Source organism: Podarcis liolepis (assembly GCF_965112155.1).
Source record: "Podarcis liolepis genome assembly, chromosome: 15".
Classification (NCBI taxonomy): domain Eukaryota; kingdom Metazoa; phylum Chordata; class Lepidosauria; order Squamata; family Lacertidae; genus Podarcis; species Podarcis liolepis.
The window spans coordinates 17,141,846-17,165,868 of NC_139566.1; the positions used below are offsets into that span (position 1 = coordinate 17,141,846).

General features: G+C 47.2%; 2 protein-coding genes across 2 annotated transcripts; both read right to left on the minus strand.

Annotated features, from left to right (window-relative positions):
* Positions 1-307: 307 nt before the first annotated feature.
* Positions 308-7,229, minus strand: LOC310694680 (uncharacterized protein). The gene is made up of 3 exons (XM_083478035.1): positions 6,878-7,229; positions 4,280-4,459; positions 308-669 (listed from the first exon to the last, which is right to left on the minus strand). The coding sequence occupies exons 1-3, from the start codon at positions 7,202-7,204 to the stop codon at positions 556-558; spliced, it is 621 nt and encodes a 206-aa protein (XP_083334161.1). The 5' UTR covers positions 7,205-7,229; the 3' UTR covers positions 308-555.
* Positions 7,230-15,427: 8,198 nt separating this feature from the next.
* LOC310694092 (uncharacterized protein) lies at positions 15,428-19,474 on the minus strand. Its single transcript, XM_083476858.1, has 3 exons — positions 19,014-19,474; positions 16,703-16,858; positions 15,428-15,844 (listed from the first exon to the last, which is right to left on the minus strand). Exons 1-3 carry the CDS (start codon positions 19,425-19,427, stop codon positions 15,668-15,670), a joined length of 747 nt encoding a protein of 248 aa, XP_083332984.1. The 5' UTR covers positions 19,428-19,474; the 3' UTR covers positions 15,428-15,667.
* Positions 19,475-24,023: the final 4,549 nt, after the last annotated feature.

The window sequence follows — 24,023 nt, forward strand, 5'->3', positions numbered from 1 at the left end:
CTTGGAAAAGACCCCTGTGCCGACAGCCCCTTGCACATATGAAATCTATCATGTCAGGGAGGTAGAGTTGAAGAGGTTTTTTCTTTCCTCTGCCCTCATCAGCTTCCTTCCTTTTAGAGGGGGAAATATTCAATGGTCCGATTTCCCACACTGATTCTGCTGATTGTGTGGCAGGGCTCCTAGCTGCCATGCAGGGATATTTTTTTAGCTGTGATTGTAGGGGGGCATCCCTTCCAACTCTACGATTTCATTAAGACACAGGTGTTTAAATTGGACAAACAGACAGAGCTGTCAAGTCACATGGCAATGCTTGTGCAAGTTAATTTTATTATCCTATTTCAGAACTGTGGAAAACAGAGGCGGCGGGGGGGGGGGGAGATCTATCAGAGTGTCTACGGGGAGGAGGGGACTGTGCTGGACTTGGACACCAGGTTTGCTTCTAAGTGATTGTGTTGCAGCCGTGGAAGGAAAGGAGTGGACCAATCGGAGGGGGGATTTCTCCTTCCCCCACCCCACAATTGGCTGGCGGCAGCATCTGGGAAGGAGGCAGAGGCTTCAATCTTCACTTTCTTCAACAATTTTCACTTCTTTGCAGCGATGACCAACGACATGGTCTCGTCCCCCTTCGCCTTGTCCGCCAACATACATTGAAAACGTGCATTTCTGGATCTGAAAGCAGAAGGAGAAGAAGGCAGAAACGAAAGGAACAAAGATGTCAGTCCGGGAGGGCCTGTTTTTATTCATTTCAATATGCCTCTACTCTTCTCTTAAAGACAAGCCCCATCAGGGCTCTCCCTGAGAACATGGCAGAAAGGGTTGCGTAGATTTGGGTTCCCTTGGGAGATGGAGGACTCCCCTTCGTTGGAGCTTTGAAAGCAGAGGTCAGATGGCCACTTGTCAGGGATTCTTCAGTTGTGATTCCTGCATTGCAGGGAGTTGGACTAGATGACCCTTGGGGAACCCTTCCAACTCTATGATTCATGACTACAAACAGCAAACACAGGCAGGGATCCTGGGTGCAGCATTTGGCACTCGGGAAATATGTACTCTGGTTTTTAAAAGAAGCGTTCTGGCTTATATACGTTTAAGAGTTGCAAAAAGCAAACAGATGAAACAAACCCAGCAGTGTGAATATTTGCAGAGTGATGACCGGTCAAGTCCCAGGAATCAGAGGGAGGGGAGGACAGCATTCTCCAGCCATGACTCAAGGGTCCTTAACCCTCTCAACAAATCATCAGATCAATAAAGCTGACCTGGGCCAGCCTTAACATTAGGCAGAGGGAGCTGGGCTCCAGCAACAGCTGATTTTTTCAGGGCAACCTTTGAGTGGCATTTGGTCAGTTATAATTTGGTATTAAACACAGCTTTTGCCACCAGGAAGAGGTGCTCTGGGGGAGTTTCCAGTCTCAGATTTTCAAAAAATCTCAGCCTAACCTTCCTCGCAAGGTTGTTGTGAAGATAAAATGAGGAGCAGCAGAACCATGTATGCCACTTTGAGCTGCTTGGAGGAAAAGGTGGGATAAAGAATGCAATGCATGTAATATTTAAAAACCGAAAACAACATTGGGGGGGGGGAGTGGAAGCCTGCCACATGCCAGGCCATTTCAGCCTATATAAGGCTTCAGCTGGTTCATGGCGGAGAAGGCTACTGATAGCTACTAGCCAGAATGGCTCTGCTCTGCCTCTATGGTGGGAGGCAGCAATGCTTCTGAATACCAGCTGCTGGAATTTGCTCTTGTCTTGCTTGTGGGTTTCCCTTTGAGGAATCTGGTTGGCCTCTGTGAGAACAGGATGCTGGACTAGGTGGGCCACTGGCCTGATTCAGCAGGCTCTACTGCACGGGTAGGCAAACTAAGGCCCAGGGGCTGGATCTGGCCCAATTGCCTTCTAAATCTGGCCCATGGACAGTCCAGGAATCAGGGTGTTTTTACATGAGTAGAAAGTATCCTTTTATTTAAAATACATCTCTGGGTTACCGTATTTGTGGGGCCTGCCTGGTGTTTTTAACATGAGTAAAAGGACCCTCGTACCTATGGGACCGCCTCCCTTGGTGTGTCCCACAGAGGAACTTACAGTCTTCAAATAAAAACATCCTGAAGGTCCCAGGCCTCAGAGAGGTTAGGCTGGCCTCAACCAATCTGGTGGAACGCTCTGTCACAAGAGACTAGGGCCCTGCGGGACCTGACATCTTTCCGCAGGGCCTGCAAGACAGAGCTGTTCCACCAGGCTTTTGGTCAGGGCGCAGCCTGACTCCCTCCTTTGGCAATCTCCACAGAATTTTAGCTTAATGGTTGCCAACAATTTGATTTTAATTAATTTTTATAATGAAATGTTTTTAGAATCTTGTACTATTTTTATTGTTGTTAGCCACCCTGAACCCGGCTTCGGCTGGGGAGGGCGGGATATACATAAAATTTATTATTATTATTATTGAGTAGAATGTGTGCTTTTATTTAAAATGCATCTCTGGGTTATTTGTGGGGCATAGGAATTCATTCATTTATTTTCCCCCAAATATAGTCCGGCCCCCACAAGGTCTGAGGGACAGTGGACCGACCCCCTGCTGAAAATGTTTGCTGACCCCTGCTCTACTGCCCGCAGAGGTTAACATCTTTCCCTTAGCCTCTTGGACCTGTCCAGGGTCCTGAATCATAGCTGATCTGTGACTGTACGCTGCTGGGTTTTCATGGCAATCAACTGCCTGCAGGGGCAGAAAAAATAAGGGTCTCTGGGAACTCCAAAACCTGATGAAGAAGCCTCATCCCAGCTTGGTAGCCATTAGCTGCAATGGCTGTTTCCCCTCCTCTGAACATCGGCTGCTGGGAATCATAAGTGGGAACAGTGCTGTGGTGCTCAGGTCTTCCTGCCTTGTCGGCTCCCCAGAAGAAACATCCAGTTGGCCACTGTAGGAATAGGCTGCTGGCCTAGATGGGGCTCCTTTGGCAGAGCATAACCACTGTGACTAGTAGCCACTGACCGCCTGTTCCTCCACAGATTCGTCTAATCCTCTTTTAGAGCCTTCCAAGATGGTGGCCATCATCAAGACTAATGTGGGAGGGAGTTCCCCAGTTTAACAAGTGTTTTCTTCTCTCTGTCCCAAATCTTTCAACATTCAGCTTCATGGTGATTTCCATGAGTTCTAGTGTTAGGAGAGAGGGAGAGAAGATTTTTTCTCTATCCACTCTCTTCCCCCAGAGAATTCTGGGAATTGTAGTTTCCTTTTCACAGAGGCACCCATTTCCAGCACCCTTAATGAACTACAGTTCCTGTGACACTTGGGGGAGGGGAAGGCAAGTTGTGCTCTTTCAATGCACATCAAATACGCTTCGAATATACAGTGGTACCTCGGGTTAAGAACTTCCGGAGGTCCGTTCTTAACCTGAAACTGTTCTTAACCTGAGGTACCACTTTAGCTAATGGGGCCTCCTGCTGCCGCCGCGCGATATCTGTTCTCATCCTGAAGCAAAGTTCTTAACCTGAGGTACTATTTCTGGGTTAGCAGAGTCTGTAACCTGAAGCGTCTGTAACCCGAGGTACCACTGTACAGAGTGCATCTGCCCAAAATCGAGTCAAAGTCTCCACATAACTTCAGTGAAACATAGAACAGGGAAACGGACTCTGTGTTTTGAAGTTCGCAAGGAATTATGGTCCACCTCCCCTGGCTTTGCGGGCTGGTTTCATTGGCATTGTTTGTAGGAGAAAGCTTCCTGTTTAGAGCTTGCCAGATGGTTGTCCTTCAAAACCATGGATGGTGGAGTGGAAACGCTGTGGTGGAAATGGAAACTTATACAACAATGCAACCTGGACAGGGAATGGATATGGCAAAAGGGGAACAACAGTGGGAAGGATAGATCCAGATTTTACACACAAGCAAGATGAAGAGAAAGAAATAATACTGAGACAACAAGTAATGATTTAAGGTGGGGAGGCAAAGGGTTGGGTAACCTCATTTGTTTTTTGTTTTTAAGGGAATAAGAAAATATACAAGCCGGAATGGATAAATAGGCAGCCGAGAGAAAGGAGGGAAATTAAATTTTAAAATGTGGAATTTAATGTTAAATATAAGTAATGGAATGTGAATTGGAAAGAAATATGCAATATAAAGCAGTAAATAGGGGAAAGAAGGGACACATCTACAAAGAAGAGTGGGAAGGCAGTGGAAAAATTGCATTACATTTGATGTAATTTAACACTGACATGTTAAAAACTTGGAAAACTAATACAAATTATTCGACAGAAAAGAAAAAGAAATGCGGAACAAAACTGGTTGTTCTCTCACCTCCTCATCTTCATCGGACAGAGGATGGCAGTCCGACAGATCTTCTGCTGACGACGACTCACCCATGTAGTCATAATGCCTGATGCGGCCGCGTGGCGACGGTCTAAGAAGCTCGTCATCCCTTGTGCAATTGGTCTTCACCATATACACTGTGAATTCCATTATGAACCCAAGGGCGTCCTGAAGCCAAGAAGGAGAGACATTTCATTATTACTTTTTTTAAATTCTTCTTTATTGATTTAAAATATCATCTTACATATATATTACACACAGTTACATCAAAATTAAACATATAATAGAATTAAAAATATAATAGAAAAAAGATAAATAAAATAAAAATAAAAAGCAAAAAAGAGTTAACAATCGGAAATAAATATTGGTTATAACATCCTGTCTTTTCTAATAAAGTCGTCTGAAAGAAACTTCCAGTCGTTCTCGTTGTACTTTTTTCTATTGTTTTAATTTTATCGCACAGTTTGTTTTGTAACTTTTCCTGTATATTCATCCAGTATATTTATTCCATTTGTTTATTATAGACAAGTATCATTCAGTTCTGCTAGGATAATGTAATTACTACAATATAATCTTATATATTCTTTGAATATATTCTCCATTCTCTGAATATTTTTTGATTTGGGGCTCCTCTGACTTTTCCGGTCAGCTTTGCTAATTGAAAGTACTCTTTGTTGTTTAGTCGTTTAGTCGTGTCCGACTCTTCGTGACCCCATGTACCAGAGCATGCCAGGCACTTCTGTCCTCCACTGCCTCCCGCAGTTTGATCAAACTCATGCTGGTAGCTTCAAGAACACCATCCAACCATCTCATCCTCTGTCGTCCCCTTCTCCTTGTGTGAAAGTCCTCTACTCTAGCATGAGTGATTGCCAGTCTATTATTGTAGGTGTTGTTTCACATTTCCAACTTCCAAGAAAGGGAGACATTTCAAGCCTTCCTGTTCTTGATGTGAAATGTTGCGTTAAGCCAGGGCTAGTTCAACCGAATCCCAGTAGCTGCTTCAAAGGTGAGGGCCCAAGCCTGAGAACATACATAAGTGAGGAAGGGCTCCTCAAAGCACACGCAAAGCTTTTCTTTTGCCTTAATATTGTCTCACCCAGCTCTTCGCAACAGCCTTCACCTTTCAGCCTGTGGCTTATGGGGGCCAGGTCAGAAGATGTAGGTTCTCAGGCACGGTCCCCTCAGGAGGCCCTTCCCTTTTAGAAACTGGGAGCAAGGCCTTCCCCCTCCCCATCCCACCCCCAGTTCCTGGGCCTGTTCCTCTGTGGCCCACCAGCCTAGTGGGTAGAGGCAGGAGAGATTTTTGCACAAGTCCCTCAAATCCTATGGAGAGAAAACCAAAAGCTGGAGGTTGCAATTTATAAAAACAAAACAAAAAACTCACTTGATGTTCTCAGGTGGCGGGGGGATGGGGGACGACTCCTGGAGCTGCCCAGTCATGGTTCTCCACTATTAAGCCCACCCATGAAATTGCAGTTCCCTTTCCACAGAATTGGGACCATTGCATCTATCTATCTATCTATCTATCTATCTATCTATCTATCTATCTATCTATCACCTACCATATCTATCTACCATCTGATATGTTTCATTTGCACAAAAGTAATATATTTTTTAAAAATCACTCCAAATACCTGTAAAAATATTTCTAAAACTAATGTTGTTTTTTTCTTTTTTGTTAATTGGTATTTGAGCAAGCAGAAGGAGGAGACCAGGGCAGGACGGGTGCATCAGAACTAGAGAGAGACCTACCAAGGAATCAAAAAAGAGGAGCGGGGAATTTCGGTGGCCCTCGAGATGTTTTTGGACACCAGCAGATTCAGTAGCCAGAATGGCTAATGGTCAGCAATGCTGGGCATCTAGCAACATCTGCAGATGTTCTGGGACTGGGAGCTGAAGGGAACCCCATGAACCCCAGAACATACACAAGTCAGACCAGCTGTATTCCCAGCTGAAGGTAGCCTCAGTGGCCGGAATTGCCTTTTACCAGCTGTGACTGTGGTCCAGCTACAACCATTTCTGGACCAGGAAGGCCTGACAGTAGTTCATGCACTGGTGACTTTGAGACTGGATTACTGCAATGCACTCTGTGTGGGGCACCTCTTCCGCTTGATCCAGAAGTTAGTGCAGAATACTGCAGCACGATTGCTGACAGGAGTGAGGCCCTGTCACCACGACGCTGGTGCTCAGATATTTGCACTAGTTGCTGATTTTTCAACTGTTAATAGTGTGAATGGGGTCAGTTTACTGGCGAGATTGCCTTACCCCATACGTGCCCACTTGGCTGCTTCAGTTGGTGCCACATAGTGCTCATTCCCCATCTGTAAGAAATTGATATTTTAGAGTGGCAGCACCTACACTATGGAACTCCCTGCCTCTTGATCTCAACCTGCATTCTCTTTGTTGCATTCTTTCCGGCGCATGCTAAAAGCATTTTTTGTTTAGGCAAGCCTGTCCAGATATAGAACATTGAAGTGTATTTTAATTTGGACAAACTTTTTTTTTTTTTGCGGGAAGGGGAGCAAGAAAAAAGAGCGACACACACCCACCCCTCCCTGGGGCTTCCCAGCCACCTGCTCCTCTTACCTTGATTTTAAACTCTGCATCCTCGTATAGCTTATAGAAATGTTTGGGGTTCTGCGCATTGAAGTAATCTGTAATCTTTGTCTTGAAGTAATCCCTGAGAAAGTGAGAACGCTCTTCATCTTTCAACCTAAGCCGATCGTGTTTCGCCCTTTCCTCGTACTCTTCCTCCGATGTGAGCGGCCGTGCTGCTGGCCCTCGACAACAGTGCCACTGTCCTTCGTCCCCTGATTCCGGCTGATTCTCTTCTTCCTGTTCCCCCCATGCCGGCTGACCCAAGAGCAGGACTCCCAAGAGGAGCAGCGGCAAACACAGCCAGGATCTGGTCATTGTCGCAAGGAAAGGCTGGGAACTCAGAGGCTACCCGGCTGAAGGCAAGAAGCCTACAGATATAAGGATGGAGGAGGCTCCGCCCCCTAGTGGCTCCACCCACCCCAACTGGAAGGACCCCACCTCCTCCAAGACACACCTGCCAGATCAGAGAGATGAAAAGTGAGTTGAGTCTGAGAACCCAGCACAGGCTTGTGACCTCAGCCTCTGGGACGTCCCTTTTTCCTCCTCTGGTTCAAATGCCTCTCATAACAAGCTACTGTCTACTAATCAAAACAGGCACTAGGAGATTTATTTCTTTGGCCTTCTGTTCTCCCCAGTGAGGCCTCCGGGATGCTACAGTCTACTTCCCTGGGATGCCGTGAGGCAAGGGGGCATCCCAAGGACGAACACCCAGAAGAGGGTCTTGAAGCTGGATTCCCCCCCCCCTGAATATTTCAATATTTTCACCAGTGCTTTTTTCCTGGGGGGACGCAGGGGTAAACGTTTTGTGAATCTTTGTACTTTTGTCCATTTACTGTATTTATTTTTCCTGATTTGTACTATAAAATGGTGATTTTCTGGAGTCAAAATGAGAGCACCCCTAAAGATTTTTTTAAAAGAAAAAAAGCACTGGTTTTCACTGACTTCTACAAGAAGGAACAGTCAATACTCAACAATAGACAACAGATGTCTATTTAATTACATTTAACTTTTAAGTCATTTCTGTTTTTAAACTAAGGTGCCATTTCACAAATTGCCATGTGTCCTTGGAGGCCTATAACCATGCTCTGTCAAGGTTGCATAGGCTATAAAACTATGCCAGGTAGATCAAAAAGTAGTGGGGGTTTTACGTCTTGGTCAGTTGTTGTCAGTTTGTCCATTAACATCAAATCCCAGAGTTGTGAGATCCAGATCTCAGACAGCTGTCTTCAATCTTAAATTCACTTTTTGCAGCAATTTGTGCGTGTTTTTAAAGCCCTCATGAAAATTCTTCAGTATTTTTGCATAAATTTCTCTTAATAAATGCATTTTTGTCTGCAGTCGGGGCCAGGGAATGGGGAGAAATGGGATGGGCTGTGGATTTAAAAGCCAGACTGATCATACCCACACATATAATACCAGCCTTCAAATCTTTCGCCTTTGTCTCTGATATCTTTCACCCTGAAGTTTTGGAAGCCTCTGATTCCAGCGATGCCCAAGTGCCTTTTGCCAACAGCTGCAGGGACCACCAAATGACCAGCAAAACACGGGCATTGCCCCCCCCTCTGTCTTCAAGGAAACTGACATAGAATCAAACAATTGTAGAGTTGGAAGGGAACCCAAAGGTTCATTTGGCCCAGCCCTCTGCAGTGCCAGTGTTAGGAACTACACTGGATGGTAGAGCATTCTTTTTCCTGAGGAAAAAGGGTCCCAGCTCCTCAGGGAACCCAAAGGTGCAAATCTGAGTTGAGGCTTAGCTTGAAAATCAGTGCCCAGCAATGTGGCTCAAGAATGAAGTATTAGCGAGCACCATGGAGCTTGTGCCTATTCTTTCAAATAGCCTTGGCATTTACAAGATGGCTCAAAACTCGCCAGTGTTCCTCCTTACTCAAGGAAATGATTTGGGGCCGTGTTGGTAGGATCTGGACACACAAAGGTCTCCTCTCCTCTCTTCCCACCTTTCCAAGATTAGGGCGAAGACCTCTTGGGTTGTCCTCAAACTGACACCCTCCACACAGCATCAGACACCCTCCCACAAACTGGTTACCCTCACTGTCATTTACAGAGTGACAATTCTGTTGCAAGTGATAAAACCTGGTAGCAGAAACTGAGGTGATTTTGAAGTGGTGGTTGTTGCTGTGGTTTATTGAATTTATATACCGCCCTATACCCGGGAGTCTCAGGACGGTTCACAGAATAAAATCAAGATATAAAATCACAAAATACATAATACAAATAAAAACAACAACCCAATAGCCCTCCCCCAAAAAACAACACATTTTAAAAGGGTGTAGGATGTAAATCCGATCAACCAAAGTCGTGGTTTAAAAGGAACGTTTTTGCCTGGCACCTAAAGGTGTATAATGAAGGCACCAGGCAAACATCCGTGGGGAGAGTATTCCACAGACGGGCAGCGGCGGAGCAAGCCGATCGGGCGCCTGGAGTGGCGCACGTGCCCTGCGCCCAGGGGCAGGGCCAGCTAGGGCAGGACACTCTATGGGGCCTCCAGAGTCTGCCTGCCTCCTCCCACTCAGTCGCCCTACAGCCGCCGTTTGTCAGACCGTTTGGGCAGCGCGGAGCCTGCAGGTGCCCAAGCCACTGCGTCACTCCCAGGAGAGACATGTGGCTCGGGTGCGCTGCAGGCCCCACTGCGAGTGCCGCCTAGCATTTTGTCAGCCCCTTCAGTGGTGACACCTGGGGCGGCCCGCTCCCACCGCACCCCCCTTCATCTGCCCCTGCAGATGGGGAGCCATTGCAGAGAAGGCCCTTTCTCGTGTTGCCACCCTCCGGACATCTCAAGGAGGTGGCACATGAAGGAGGGCCTCAGAAGATGATCTCAGGGTCCGGGTTGGTTCATATGGGAAGAGGTGGTCCTTGAGGTATTGTGGTCCTGAGCCATTTAGGGAGGTGTAGATCAGTTGTGGGTGAGACAAGCCAAGAAGATCTGAGTAGTTAAACTTTTGTACAGTGATGCCTCGGGTTACAAACACTTCAGGTTACAGACTCCGCTAACCCGGAAGTAGTACCTCGGGTTAAGAACTTTACCTCAGGATGAGAACAGAAATTGCGCAGCAGCAGCAGGGGGCCCCATTAGCTAAAGTGGTACCTCAGGTTAAGAACAGTTTCAAGTTAAGAACGGACCTTCGGAACGAATTAAGTTCGTAACCAGAGGTACCACTGTATACAGCCTTGTAGCTGCAGCCTACTGCTAAGTAAAGTTTGTTCCTTCTAGTGCTGCCTGTGTGGGTATTGCAAATGCCACATGGTGAGAGCAGTGGGACAGCTGTAGTTCAAAGTGCCACCAAGACGCCAGAGAAGATTTTGGACTCTGATTCGCCTGCAACTATATCACAGGAGGCAGAGTAACCCGGTACTCTGGATCATTGTAATCTTGTAGATGCTACCATAATTGCAAATCCTGCATCTAGGTCAGGATAGACTCCAAATCTCATCCCCGCCATGTCCTGCCGGCTGAGTAGATGGGAGTCCAACAACCTCAAAGGGGCGGGCATCACAGCTTCCTTATCCCTTCTCTGAGGACTCCCCCAAACCTCTTATTCCCCTCTCTGTACACATAGAATTGTAGAGCTGGGACCTCCAAGGCTCATCTAGTCCAACCCCCTCCAGTGAAGGAATGGCAGCTCAGTTTTTTCTTTAACTTGCCCCTCTGGCCCCACTGCCTGTCCTGCTCCAGGCAGCAACCCCCTCTTCTCCTCTCACTTCATCCCCTCTTCCTAACCAGCTCCCTGGCCAACCCAGTTCCCTGCCTCTGCCCTCACTGCCAAGGTCAGCAAAAGAGAAAACAGCATACGAAGCATGGGGGAAATAAAGCGCTATTAAAAAATGAACAAGGGCATCCAATTGCCATTCACCTGGATGCAATTATGTCATCAGTAACTGTATTATTTCATTGTGCTTCTGGACATCTTACAAGGAACTGCAATTCTGAAAGAACTCACTCACCAGGGTTTTCTTTGGCAAGGTCCAGCCGGGAGCATTATCCATGTGGAATGATGGTACCCAGTTCTCAAACACCCCATGGGCCAAGAAAAATGTCAGGTGATGTCTGAAAAGAGGCCAGCTTTGGATTATTGCCACAATAAGCCTGACATTTCCGTCGCTTTGATGGAAACGGTTCTAAATGTCACTGAGCAGTGTGACACGGCGCTCCTTGAGCCTTAATTGCAAGATTAGAATGTGATTTGGCTAGGACACACGCTTGGCTTGCAGAACGCCTCACTTTCAGGCATCGCCAGGTGAAAGGAAAGCAGACTTTCCTGAGACTGATTCGGGAAATGGAATCAACATGTCACGTTAAGATCCTGGGCGCTTGCGGCCAGAGCGCGCAAATGGGGACAAGAATTGCTGGAGGAGACTGAAAGAGCGAGCTTGTGGCTTTTGGAGCCTGAGGGTGTGTGTGGCTGATTGCTCTGTGGGGACACAGGATCTGAGGGGGAGGAGATAAAGCTGAGAAGAAGCCAAGCTGAGGGGTGTCAGGGACTGGACTGAAGAGGAGGGCTGGGGATCGCCCCCTCCTTTTCCTCTGCTTCCCTCGGAGGAGGAGGGGAAGGGGGGGAATCGCCCCACCTTCTCCAGCAGTTTCAAGAGAAAAGGGAGACAGGTTTGAATTACAGCAGAACTCAGAATATTATTGGCACAAAAATGGAAGCAAGAAGAATTACCAACGAAAGAAGAATGGCAGATGAAATTGATGGACTATGCAAAATTAGTTAAACTAACAGGAAGGATTCAAAACCTACAGGCCAGAGATTTTTAGAAGACTATATGAACTATTTGAAAAGTAACTGTAATGAACGGATTACGCTAGTAGGACTGTAATAAGTTTTGTAAGGAGGACTATTTGAAATATTGCAAGAAAGGCTATGGGGAGAATTGTTAGTTAATGATAATTGAGAGTAATAGAGAAATTAAGAAATGCCAAATAAGTGATAAAGAATGGGAAATCATCAGAGGTGTTGACGGAAGTCTAAAATATTGTATAAGATAAGAAGTTATGTTATATGATTGTTGGAAATGATATGTTAAAAAAACCAATAAGTGTGTGTGTGTGTGTGTGTGTGTGTGTGTGTGTGTGTGTGTGTGTGTTTACAGCAGAACCCAGGGCTGCCAAGTTATGAGGTGTTAGGAGAAGGACGGGGTGGGGAGAACTGCCAGCAGAGACGTCCTTGGAAAGCATGGAAGAGTCACCATCCCCGCGTACACGCCACTCAATTAGAATTCAAGAACAAAGGGCCCAACGACATTTGACTCCTGAGCCCCCCCCCCCCCGGTAGAGCCATGGGCTGTTGCTGGGGAAAGAAGGGAAGGAGTTGAGAGTGAGCAACGTCACTGTGGAGTTAGGGACTGGATTCTTTGTCTTGTGCCACGATGACTGTATGAAACAATAAATACGAATTTTCTTGTTTCTTCCTTGATCCTTGATGCTACTGGGGGAGGAGAGAATTCTCCCAAGCCTGACAAGGGAGGAGTTAGCAGGGGGAGACCCAGAATTCTGTCTCTTGGTATGCATAGGACCAGAGACAGGCAAGGGAGTTGGTGCAGTGACTTATAACACCTGTGCCATGTTTGTCATTCTGCCAGAGAACAAGCAACAGTACACTTGTAGCAATGGCAAGCTGGTGGAGGCCCGCCTGGCCACACCTCAAGCAACAGGGCAACATTGCAGAGTTTCTTGATAGAGCCGAGTTGACTGAGACTGAGCACTAAGATAGATGGGGTGCCTCCAGGGTGGAGAAAGATTGCCCGTTGCAAGAGTCTAACCCCTGGAGGAATGTGGTGCACAGACGTAGGACAGTCACAAACCACACTTTGTCATTGGAGTTGCAAAATTGCTTCCCTGCCCTCAGCTTAGACACTGATTCTGGGTCAGAGGAGCTAGGACAGCAGTTGCCAACCTCAGAAGACACGAAGGCAGCTGTGAAAGGTACCGTGCACAGAATGATTATTGCCACCCTCCAGAGGTGAAAGAGACAGGAGGAGATGGATTCAGAAGGGTCTTTTTTCCATTCTTGATTTAACCCCATCAGATCCAAGGCTACTGACCCGTGGATGAGTATGCTGATAGTGTCCTTGCTGCCTTCCATGGAGAGAATGTTGGAGAAAAGGAATTGCAGCCTAGAGATGACAAGCTGGGAGGAAGGGGGCTGGGTGCGTGTTCTGGGGGTGTGGGGTGCATCCCGCAGGGTGGGGTGCCCAGGGGGGGGGGAGGCAGCCGCGATGGAACCCCACCGGGATTGCACTGCCGGGGGCGGTGCACTCCTCCCGCCCTCCTCTTCCTCCTCCAGTGGTCCTGGGGTTCTTCATGCTCCTGTGAGGAGAGGGCGAGAGCCCTTTGCATGCCTCCAAGTGGATTGTGAGAAGGAGTTGTTTTAAATACTCCACATAGAGAAAAGATTGTGTAGATAATCCAGATTGTCTGTGGAGCCTGTTGCTTCACCCTTCCAAAACACACACACACACACACACACACACACCCCAAGAGAAATGGTCAATTTTTCTATTTGAGGGTGAGGAAGAAGTCAAGACTCACAACTGTTGTTATAGGTTTAGGCAGGGTGGGTGGGTATTAGTTAGACCTCCTGTGGGTCTCTTCCAAACCTATGATCCTGTGTGCACGTGAGGCTAGAGCAGGGGTCAGCAACCTTTTTCAGCAGGGGCTGGTCCACCGTCCCTCAGACCATGTGGTGGGCTGAACTATATTTTTTTGGGGGGGGGAATGAATGAATTCCTATGCCCCACAAATAACCCAGAGATGCAATTTAAATAAAATCACACATTTTACTCATGTAAAAACATGATGATTCCTGGACCGTCCGTGGGCCAGATTGAGAAGGCGATTGGGCCGCATCCAGCCCACGGGCCTTAGGTTGCCTACCCCTGCCATAGTCCCCCCCAAAAAATTGTGTGTGAGAGAGAGAGAATTTTTGGATGGTACTGGAAGCTGGCTACACAGAGTCTTGGTTCACTTTGTGCTAGACCCAAAGCTGTGACCTGGGGCTCCCCTGGAAACCTAATGGGGAAGTAGCATCTGTTGGGGTGTTGTGAGCCCCTCCATCCTATGCTCAGGCTGAATATATGTGTAAACTAAACCATATATCCAAAAGACACCCGTCTCTTTTGACCTTCATTCCATTGAAACCAAACCCTGGGTAAAGCACAGGCATCGCTGGAGTCTCTTGCTGCCGGACAATTGGGTTGAGCACAACATTTATTGCAGGGATGAAAGAGAGGTTGCTAAAAGGGGCACCTTCTGTTCAAGGTCAAATAAAGTCAGGAGGAGGCCAAAAAAAAAGACCCAACTCATCGTTGAATGTGTGTTACTCACACAACACGGCAGTCAAGTGGTGCAGCTCCTAGAGGACCCTACCATGAAGGCAATGGGAGGGGGTGGAGAATTGAGATTGGACCTTTCCATTTCCCCTTATCTAAAAAATATCCTTGCACTTAGAAAACTAGCCTGTCAAAGAAGATGGGCTCTGGCAGCCCTCACATTCTGTGTGTTGTATTCAAGCATGCATATCTTTCACCCGAACAGGTAAAGTTCAGCGAGGGTTGCACTACCCATTTCTGATTATCGTGCTTCTCTATCCAGCTCACCCTCCAGAGCGGCCATGATGGCTTAAGGGGACACTCAGGAGAAAAGCCTGATGAGGAATGGTTGAGGGAGTTGGTGATACGAGAGCCACCTTCAAATATCTGAAGGGCTGTTGAATAGAATATGGAGCAAGCTTGTTTTCTTCTTCTCCAGAGGGGAGGATCTGAAGCAATGGATTTGAATGGCAAGAACAGACAACTAAACATTGGAAAGAACTTTCTGATAGTAAGAGCTGTTCGACAGTGGAGCGGACTCCCTCAGAAGGTGGTGGACCATAGGCGCCGACTCCATGGGGCCTGAGGGGGCCCGAGCCCCCTCAAAAATTCGTTTGGGGGGCTCTGCCCCCCCAATAATCTCGGGCGCCCCTCCAGCAGAGTGCCGCCGCTGCCCCTCCCCCAGCCCAAAATGCACAGGGTCGGGCTGCATGCCTCCTGCCCTCCCTCCCGAGCAAAAGCTCCACCCAATTTCCTTCGGAGCTGATTAATAGGCGCAGCACGCTCTCCCCTATTCGCTCCCGAGGAGGCGGCGCCACTTTATCTGCATATTCATGAGCTTATTTATTATTCATGAGCTTTCGCGGGCTCCCCCAATATTTTTTATAAGTCGGCGCCCCTGTGGTGGACTCTCCTTTCTTGCATCTTTTTAAGCAGAGCTTGGGTGGCCAACAGTCAGGGATTCTTTAGCTGTGATTATTATTATTATTTTGGCCAAATAATATTTATTTGTTTTCCAAATTTTTAACAAATCAGTAACAAATTACCTCAAATTTAATATATTTTACCTCAAATTTAAAACATTTTCTCTCAAATTTAATACATTTTTTTCTTAATTTTTTGTTTAGCCATGATTTCTGCATCGCAGGGGTGGGGCTTGATGACCCTTGGGGGAACCTTCTGACTCTTTTGTTCTATGAAAACACACAGTAATGCTTGTGCAAGTCAATTTTATTATCCTACTTTGGAACAGTGGGAAGAGAGTGATTCTGGGGTGCGGAGGGGACTGCGGTGGATTCCAATGCCTCCTTTTAGTGGGAGAGTTTTCTGGCTTGTATCTAAGTGATTACATTGCAGGTGCGGAAGGAAGGAAAGGGGTAAATCAAGCGGGGGCTTCTCTCCCACCGCTGCCAGCAAAAGTGGGCATCAGCATTCAGAGAGGAGGCCAAATCTTCAATACTCTTCAAGGGGGGGTTCAGACATTTCTTCCTCCTCCTCCTCCTCGTCCTCCACCTCCGCCTCTTCAGAGAGTCCTTCCGTTCTTCCAGGAACACGTTCGCAATCCTCGTCAATCACAGTTGCCCCTCCATACGCCTCATCTAGAAATATTTTAAACGTGCAGTCGTATTTCTAAAAACGGAGGTAAGATGGGGGGGGGGAGAGAACAAGAGACACATGCAAATTAAGAAAACAAAAGACGAGAAATCCCGTGTATTGAAGACAATCTGGCAACACACTTATTAGGAAAGAAGGAAGGGGCTCTTCGGTTCCAGTGGTTTGCCTCGGGTTAGACACAGCCATGGTCTCAGGCTGCAACACTCAGCATCCTGAAAAGACCAGCTCTTTATGTTGGGGAAACAGTCAGAGATAGACGGCAACTGCTTGGTTGTCCAGGGAATACAAGCAAAGGAAGGCTGAGCTGGATCGAACACGAGGAGAGCCTGCTGGATCAGGCCAATGGCTCATCCAGTCCAGCAACCGGTTCTCACAGGGGACAAGCAGATACCTGTGGGGAGCCAGCAAACATGGCCTGAGCACAAGAGCATCTCCCCCCTCCTGCGGTTTCTTCCAGCATTATTGCTTCTGACTGTGGAGGGACAGCACAGTCACCATGGCTAGGAGCCATCAATAGCCTTCTCCCCCATGAATCTGTTTAATCCTCCTTTAAAGCCATCGTGGTTGGTGGCAATCACTGCCTCCTGCAGGGGCGAGTTCCAAAGATTAACGCTGCTTAGGTATTATCCTTTTCCGCCCTGCTGAGCTCCACAAGGGCAACCCAGAGACTGAGGGTGTGGGAAGCCGATAGGCAGGCCCACCCCTTGTAAGAAAATGGGACTGTGGACGGGGGGGGGGGCAGGCTGAGGTTGGTAGGGCAGCGCCCCATTCCCCCTAAAGGGCCAGCCTCCCTGTTGCTCCCAGGACATGTTAAGACATCTGACATCATCTGGCAGTCCGGACTGAAAAACAACACCGATTCTGTTATCTTACCTCCTGTTCGGATTCAGGTAGTAGCACACAACCCTGGCTCTCCAAGTACGGATCGGAGTACCGCGGGACGGAATCCTCCTGGTTGCCCACGTCATCCTTTGTGCAGTTGGTTTTCGCCAAAGTCATCTCAAAGGTGATTATTATCCCTTGCGCCTTCTGGAAGCAGAGAACGAGAAACACTTTCGAGCTGAAGCTGATGCATGGCTCTGCTTGGCCAAGTCGTCTCCAGAGGTGTAGGCTTGCATTAAGGCAGGGCTTAGCTTGGAATGTGCTAAGTGCGTAAAATGCAAAAAAAAGGGTATCGAAGCATGTGCAGAGTGCCTTTTGCTCGCCACCAGGGAATTGCTCCCAACCCTTAGAACGCTTGGCATGTCAGGCCAAGTCAGGCTGTTGTCGTTCTTGCATTTGTAGCTCACCTGTTCTTCAAGAAGCTCAAGGTGGCGAACGTGCTTCTGTGCACACTCACCCTCTGTTCTATCCTCACAAGAACCCTGCGAGGTAGACTAGGCTAGGAGAGAGTGACTGGCCCAAGGTCACCCTATGGGCTTCATAGGTGAGTGGGAATTCAAACCCTTGTCCCCCAGGTCCTAGTCCAGCGCTCTAACCACTACACCACGCTGGCTCTCTGAGTCCCTCCAGTCTAGGGTTGCTTTGTGTCTGGAATTTTGAAAATTCAGCAAAATGTCTGGGTTTTTGCAAGCAGAACCAGGAAGTGACTTTTTAAAGGGGGTGGTGGGGGAGATTCTTGCTCTTGGATTCCAAACACCGCCCGCCCCCCCCGCCCCCCCCGGTGTTCTCTGACTACAAACGTCATACTATCGCAGATTAAGGAACCTACCCCCCCACATCATCATCATCATTATTTTTGATAGGTAATTGGGATTTGGAGAAATGTAGAAAAGAGAGAAAGGGGTTTGTGTATGATTTATTAGTTAATTGTTTTATGTAGCCTTTACGCCATATATTAAAAGTACTCTTAAACCTCTTTAAACATTCATGGTTCTCCCTGCTACCGCAAGAAAAATAATCGTCAGAAATGTAGTTTCTTAAGGGTGCTGACTCACAGAGTTCCAAGCTTTCCTAACAAGCTACAGTGCAGTTTTCCAACCAACCAATGTTTACAAAAATGCATGTACTGGGGCGAAAGTGTGCCTAAGAATGTAAGTAACATGCAGAAATGCATTGCGTTTGGGAAAAGATGCCTGCAAAAAATGTGAGACAAAACTGCATGCAAAAAAAATTTGTTTATTAGGAGAAATCTGCACCCAGGTGGTAAGGGATTTTCATGAGGATGTTTTAAAAGAAATGAATCCGTGGATTGCTGGGATAGCTCAACTGGTAGAGCATGAGGATCTTAATCTCTGGGATGTGGGTTTGAGTCCTATGTTGGGTGAAGGATTTCTACATTGCAAGGGGTTGGACTGGATGACCTTTGTGGTTCCTTCCAACACTACAGTTCTATGATTCTAAGCTGGATAACTGTACTTCAGACTGGGAAAATGAGGGAGCATCAGGTTGGGAAGTCCTGGTGCAGAGGGAGGGCAGGGGGCTCAGTTGCACCCACAAGCCCCACCACCTGAACGCTAGAGGAGCCTCCACCCTATACAAGGGGAATCTCAACAGAACAATATTTTCTCATTCCCCACTTTATCTGTGCCTTTTCTCAGCCTCAGGAGAGAGGAAGGGCCTTCTCTGTAGTGGTTCCCCATTTGTGGAACGCTCTCCCCAGGGAGGTTCGCCAGGCACCTTCATTATATATTTTTAGGCACCAGGCAAAAAACATTCCTCTGATTAATATCCAACAGCCTTTTAAATACGTCTGAGAAAAAGGGAGGCTTGTTATTTTACTGCTTTGTTTTCACTACTGACTTGTTTTTAATCCTGTATTGTATTCTGTGCCCTGAGAGCTTATGATGAAGGGTGGTTCTTAAATCTAATAAACAACAGTAATGAAGGTCCCCAGGTGTCTTACACCCGAAGGGTAGGAACCATACCAATGGATTCAAGTGCCAAGAATGGAGATTCTGACTAAACATTAGGAAGGACTTTCTGAGGGCAAGAGCTGTTCAAGAGTGGAACAAACAGTCCCTCAGAAAATGGCGGGCTCTCCTTCGCTGGAGATTTTCGCACAGAGGTTGAATGACTATCTGAAAGGCATTCAGCAGTGATTCCTGCATTGAAGGGGATTCAGCTTAGATGTATCCTTGGGATGCCTGCCAATTCTACAATTCTAGGATTCTATGGTCCCATAGTCCACACCCACACACACACACACACTTGAGGAACCTTTCACAACCTCTGCTTTGCTCACCTCGACATCCATATGGCTGCTCTCATAGTGCTTGTAGTAATTGCCATATCTGCTTTGCCAATCATATTTGTTATAGTGAGCCACCGCCATTTGCTTCATGAAGTCACGCACTGGCTTTGCGCTGTATGCTGCCTCCTCCTCCATAAACCTTCTACGCGCTTGAGCCATCATCCTCTCATGGAGCTCAAAGCTGCGTGCCCTCCAGGAGTCTGAATCTTCCAGGCTTTCCTCCTCTTCCCAGTCCCCCTCTTCTTCTTCGGCCGAAGGTGGCACCATCTGCTCCTCAGGCTCCTCTGGGACAGGCTCATCTCCCCAGGAGGGCTGCTCTTCTTCTTCTTCTTGCCCCCACGCCGGCTGCCCCAGGAGCAGGGCTCCCACGAGGAGCAACGACAAACACAGCCAGGATCTGGTCATTGTGGCAAGGAAAGGCTGGGAACTCAGAGGCTGCCTGGCTGGAGGCGAAAGCCCTGCAGATATAGGGATGGAGGAGGCTCCGCCCCCTGGTGGCTCCGCCCACCCCAACTGGAAGGACCCCGCCTGCTCCAAGACATGTCCACATCACAGAGGAGAAAAGTGAGCTGAATCTGACAAGCCAGCACAGACTCGTGGCTCCAGGCTCAGCCTTTGGGAGATCCCCTTTGCTCCTGCAGTTCAATTACCTCTCGTGAAAAGCTATTGTTTACTAAGGTGCTTGGACAGAGGTTTCCCAAATTGTGGTCCATGAACTTCATGCTAGTGGTCCATGGCATGCCTGCATTAAATAGTATTATTATTATTATTATTATTATTATTATTATTATTATTATTATTATTGGATTTCTTTAATAAGATCTGCAAATGCAATAAGCAAAAACAAAACATCAAGCTAGAAATAATAATTAAACAGTTGTAAGAGTAAGAGGAATAAGAATACAATAGTAGTAGTAGTAGAAGAAGAAGAAGAAGAAGAAGAAGAAGAAGAAGAAGAAGAAGAAGAAGAAGAAGAAGAAGGGTCACAAAATATATTCCATAGTGGAATGTAAGGTTCATATTTATGCAAAACTTATCAAATAATCATGAATCCATTATTGATTTCTAATTGCATTTTTACTACAGTGGTACCTCGGGTTACATATGTTTCAGGTTACAGACGCTTCAGGTTACAGACTCCACTAACCAAGAAATAGTACCTCAGGTTAAGAACTCTGCTTCAGGATGAGAACAGAAATCGTGCTCCAGCGGTGCAGCGGCAGCAGGAGGCCCCATTAGCTAAAGTGATGCTTCAGGTTAAGAACAGATTCAGGTTAAGAACAGACCTCCGGAATGAATTAAGTACTTAACCCGAGGTACCACTGTACTTATTTTATTCCATATACTGTGTTTTCTTTCATAACCCTTTGAATTCCAGGGAATCCATACCAAATTCTATGGAATTTGTACCAAAACACCATCACAAGCTATTCCTCGCAGAAATCTTTAGCAACAGAAGTGGTGAGGTTGAATTGCATCGGCGCTTACAGCCCTCGCTTTATCGCACTCCCGGCTGTGTGGCAGTTCCAGCTGCCACAGGCAATCTATAGCACCATACTGTACAATTTTGTAAGGTGCCAAAGGTTTCACCTTCTCCTCTTTTGCACTGTGCATAGTAAAACTGCACCAATCAAACAAGAACACCTCTTTTTGTTTAATTCCCCCTGCATAATTTTCCTATCGGTGCTAATCTACAGGCTTTCTTATACTGTGTGGTCAATGTTTCACCCTCTAAGAATTTTGAAAGTCTGGCTATTATGGGCTGGTAAGATGCTTAAAATGCAGCTTTATATTGTTCGCTAGGTCAAGATTAAGCAAGGCCAACTCTGAGCCTTTGACTGTGTTTTCTGCAGTTATCTCTCTTATTACCGTATTTTTCGCTCCATAGGGCGCACCGGACCATAGGGCGCACCTAGTTTTTAGGGTGGGAAATAAAGAAAGCGCACAACTTCACCTTCGCTCCCGGAGCTTGCCGGGCTGGGGGCAGGGGAAGCCGGGCTGGGGAGGGGGGCTGGGGGCAGGGGAAGCTGGGCTGGGGGCGGGGGAAGCCAGGAGTTGGCGCTGCGCTCCCCGGGCTTCAGGCTGCTATCCGCAAGCCTTCAGAGCCCGGCAGGAACTCCCACCGCGCTCCGAAGGCTTGCGGATAGCTGCCTGAAGCCTGGAGAGCGAGAGGGGTTGGTGCGCACCGACCCCTCTCACTCCCCAAGCTTCAGCGAAAGCCTGCATTCGCTCCATAGGACGCACATTTTTGGAGGGGGAAAAGTGCTTCCTATAGAGCGAAAAATACGGTACTTGGAAGACTTCCTTGCAGAATGTAGCCACCTTGTCACAGGTCCACCACATGTGGAGATGTGGAACCCAACATACCACATCTGCCCCCAAGTTGTGGGTGGCTGTGAGCACCACTAATGTGGGGCAGGTGGATTGGAGTGAGGTGCCACTTCTGCAGAATTTCCCATGCCATTTCTTTGGGATTTACCCTTTGTTAATATTTTTTTAAGCAATGGCAAGAAACCTAAGAGCATAAGAAGAGCCTGCTGGATCAGCCAATGGCCTATGTAGTCCAGCATCTTGTTCTCACAGTGGCCAAGCAGATGCCTGTGGGAAACCTGCAAACAGAACTCGAGCACAAGAGCAACTCTCCCTTCCCTGGTTTTCCAGCAATCCTGCCTCTAGCTGCCTCCATCTTGTTGACATGCTCAAAGGCAGCTAATAGGTTCATAAGACTGGGCCATGCTGGTGCTTCAACAAGAACAAGAACAACAACAACAACAACAACAACAACAACAACAACAACAACAACAACAACAACATAATAATAATAATAATAGTAGTAGTAGTAGTAGTAGTAGTAGTAAAATTATTTATACCCCACCCATCTGGCTGGGTTTCCCCAGCCACTCTGGGCGGCTCCAAACCGAATATTAAAAACACAATACAGCATTAAACATTAAAAACTTCCCTAAACAGGGCTGCCTTCAGATGTCTTTTAAAAGTAAGATAGTTGCTTATTTCCTTGATATCTGATGGGAGGGCGTTCCACAGGGCAGGTGCCACTACCGAGAAGACCCTCTGCGTGGTTCCCTGTAACCTCACTTCTTGCAATGAGGGAACCGCCAGAAGGCCCTCGGCGCTGGATCTCAGTGTCCGGGCTGGACGGTGGGGCTGGAGACACTCCTTCAGGTATACAGGACCGAGGCCGTTTAGGGCTTTAAAGGTCAGAACCAACACTTTGAATTGTGCTCGGAAACGTACTGGAAGCTTGTTCTTCTGTATGCTTGGTCATTTTATCTTTAACAATACTTCCCACTGCTTTTCCAGGTGAAAGCTAACCGTTCTGTGATTTCCAGGATCTCCCCTGGATCCCTTTTAAACACGTATAATCTGAGGAACAATCAGGTGACACAAAGATTCTCATTCCCAACCTTCTGCACTATAGAATCATAGAATTGTAGAGTCGGAAGGGACCATGAGAGTCATCTAGTCCAGCCCCCCGTAAAACAGGAATCTTTTTACCCTATGAGGGACTTGAACCCGCAACCCTGAGATTAAGCTCATGCTCTACTGAGAGAGATATCTCTCTCCACACATCTATGATTACAGTGGTACCTCAGGTTAAGTACTTAATTCGTTCCGGAGGTCCGTTCTTAACCTGAAACTGTTCTTAACCTGAAGCACCACTTTAGCTAATGAGGCCTCCTGCTGCTGCCGTGCCACCGGAGCACAATTTCTCTTCTAATCCTGAAGCAAAGTTCTTAACCCGAGGTACTATTTCTGGGTTAGCGAAGTCTGTAACCTGAAGCGTATGTAACCCGAGGTACCACTGTACTGGGGAAAGCTTTCAATAATAAAACTGGGCTGTTGCAAATCCAAGGAACATTCATAGACGCATTATATGGAGAGTCAGGCCATGGGGCCATTGAGCTCAGCACTGTCGACATCCAGGAGACAGCCAACCAAATGCTTTCTAGATGGTGCAGGATTCCAGCTCCCATTATCCTGGACTATTGGCCATGCTGTCTGCAGGGGCTGCTGGGAGCATCTCGAAGGACACAGGTCCTACTTGGTTTAATCTAAACTTGCTGGCGACAGCTCTCCAAGCTTTCAGAGAAGACACAGACCTCATTTGTCCATAGGCTTGCTTTGCCTCAGCATTGACAGTGTGTGCAGAATCAGGAGCTCCCTCTACCCTGCCCAGTCCAACCAGTCACCCGCACTGGGCCCTCTTCCTGGCCCAGAGCACCACCTGTCCCTGCCAAGGTCAGCAATGGAGATAACGGAATATAAAGCACAGGGGAGATGAAGCGTTATTATTTTTAAAAGATGACCAAGGAAGGACATCAAAATGCAACCGAGCTGAATGGAAATGGCATCAATGATAACAATGATATTTTTGTATGCTTTTCACACAATGAACAGGGAGCTCCCGTTCTGAAAGGGGCAATTCAGCAGGGTTTTCCTTGGCAAGAACTTGGTCCAGGGCGCTATTCAAATATTTTGGAGGTACATGATTAACCAACAGTCCAGGTGAAGCCTCAGGTGACCACAAGAGATGGGCCAGCTTTGGGTTTGTTTTAATGTCCCAATAAACTAATAATCCTCGCAAGTTTTGCTTTGATTTGAGTCCCTGAAAAGATCACTGCCAATGCATCAAGAATCTTTATCAGATGTCCTTATCAATATATCTGACAAGAAGGGCTTTGGGGGTTTGCTTGTCTGTTTGTTCTACGTTTTAAACCTCTTAATCTCCCTTTGCCTCATTTCACCTCATTTGGGGGCCTGAAGAAAGTTTGTTCAGCTTCATTTCTCTTTGCGTTCAACCAGAATTAAAAACGTAACTGTAAAAGATTTCTTTGGTTGAAGCAGAATACCACCTTTCTGTGGCAGGATCGGGGGGGGGGGGGAGAGATGCATTTCAAAATGTAGCCAGGATGGGCCTGATTTTGATACATTGTGCACAAACACCCTTTTGGAAAACATTTTGGGCACAAAACAGCCCAG

Excerpts from the sequence above, each read along its gene's own strand:
- LOC310694680 (XM_083478035.1), bottom strand. The coding sequence starts at position 7,204 with ATGACCAGATCCTGGCTGTGTTTGCCGCTGCTCCTCTTGGGAGTCCTG. Across the intron at positions 4,460-6,877 it reads ATGCAGAGTTTAAAATCAAG|GACGCCCTTGGGTTCATAAT; the intron begins GTAAGAGGAGCA and ends TCTTGGCTTCAG. Across the intron at positions 670-4,279 it reads TGTCCGATGAAGATGAGGAG|ATCCAGAAATGCACGTTTTC; the intron begins GTGAGAGAACAA and ends TTCTGCTTTCAG.
- LOC310694092 (XM_083476858.1), bottom strand. The coding sequence starts at position 19,427 with ATGACCAGATCCTGGCTGTGTTTGTCGTTGCTCCTCGTGGGAGCCCTG. Across the intron at positions 16,859-19,013 it reads GCAGCCATATGGATGTCGAG|AAGGCGCAAGGGATAATAAT; the intron begins GTGAGCAAAGCA and ends CTCTGCTTCCAG. Across the intron at positions 15,845-16,702 it reads TACCTGAATCCGAACAGGAG|AAATACGACTGCACGTTTAA; the intron begins GTAAGATAACAG and ends CTCCGTTTTTAG.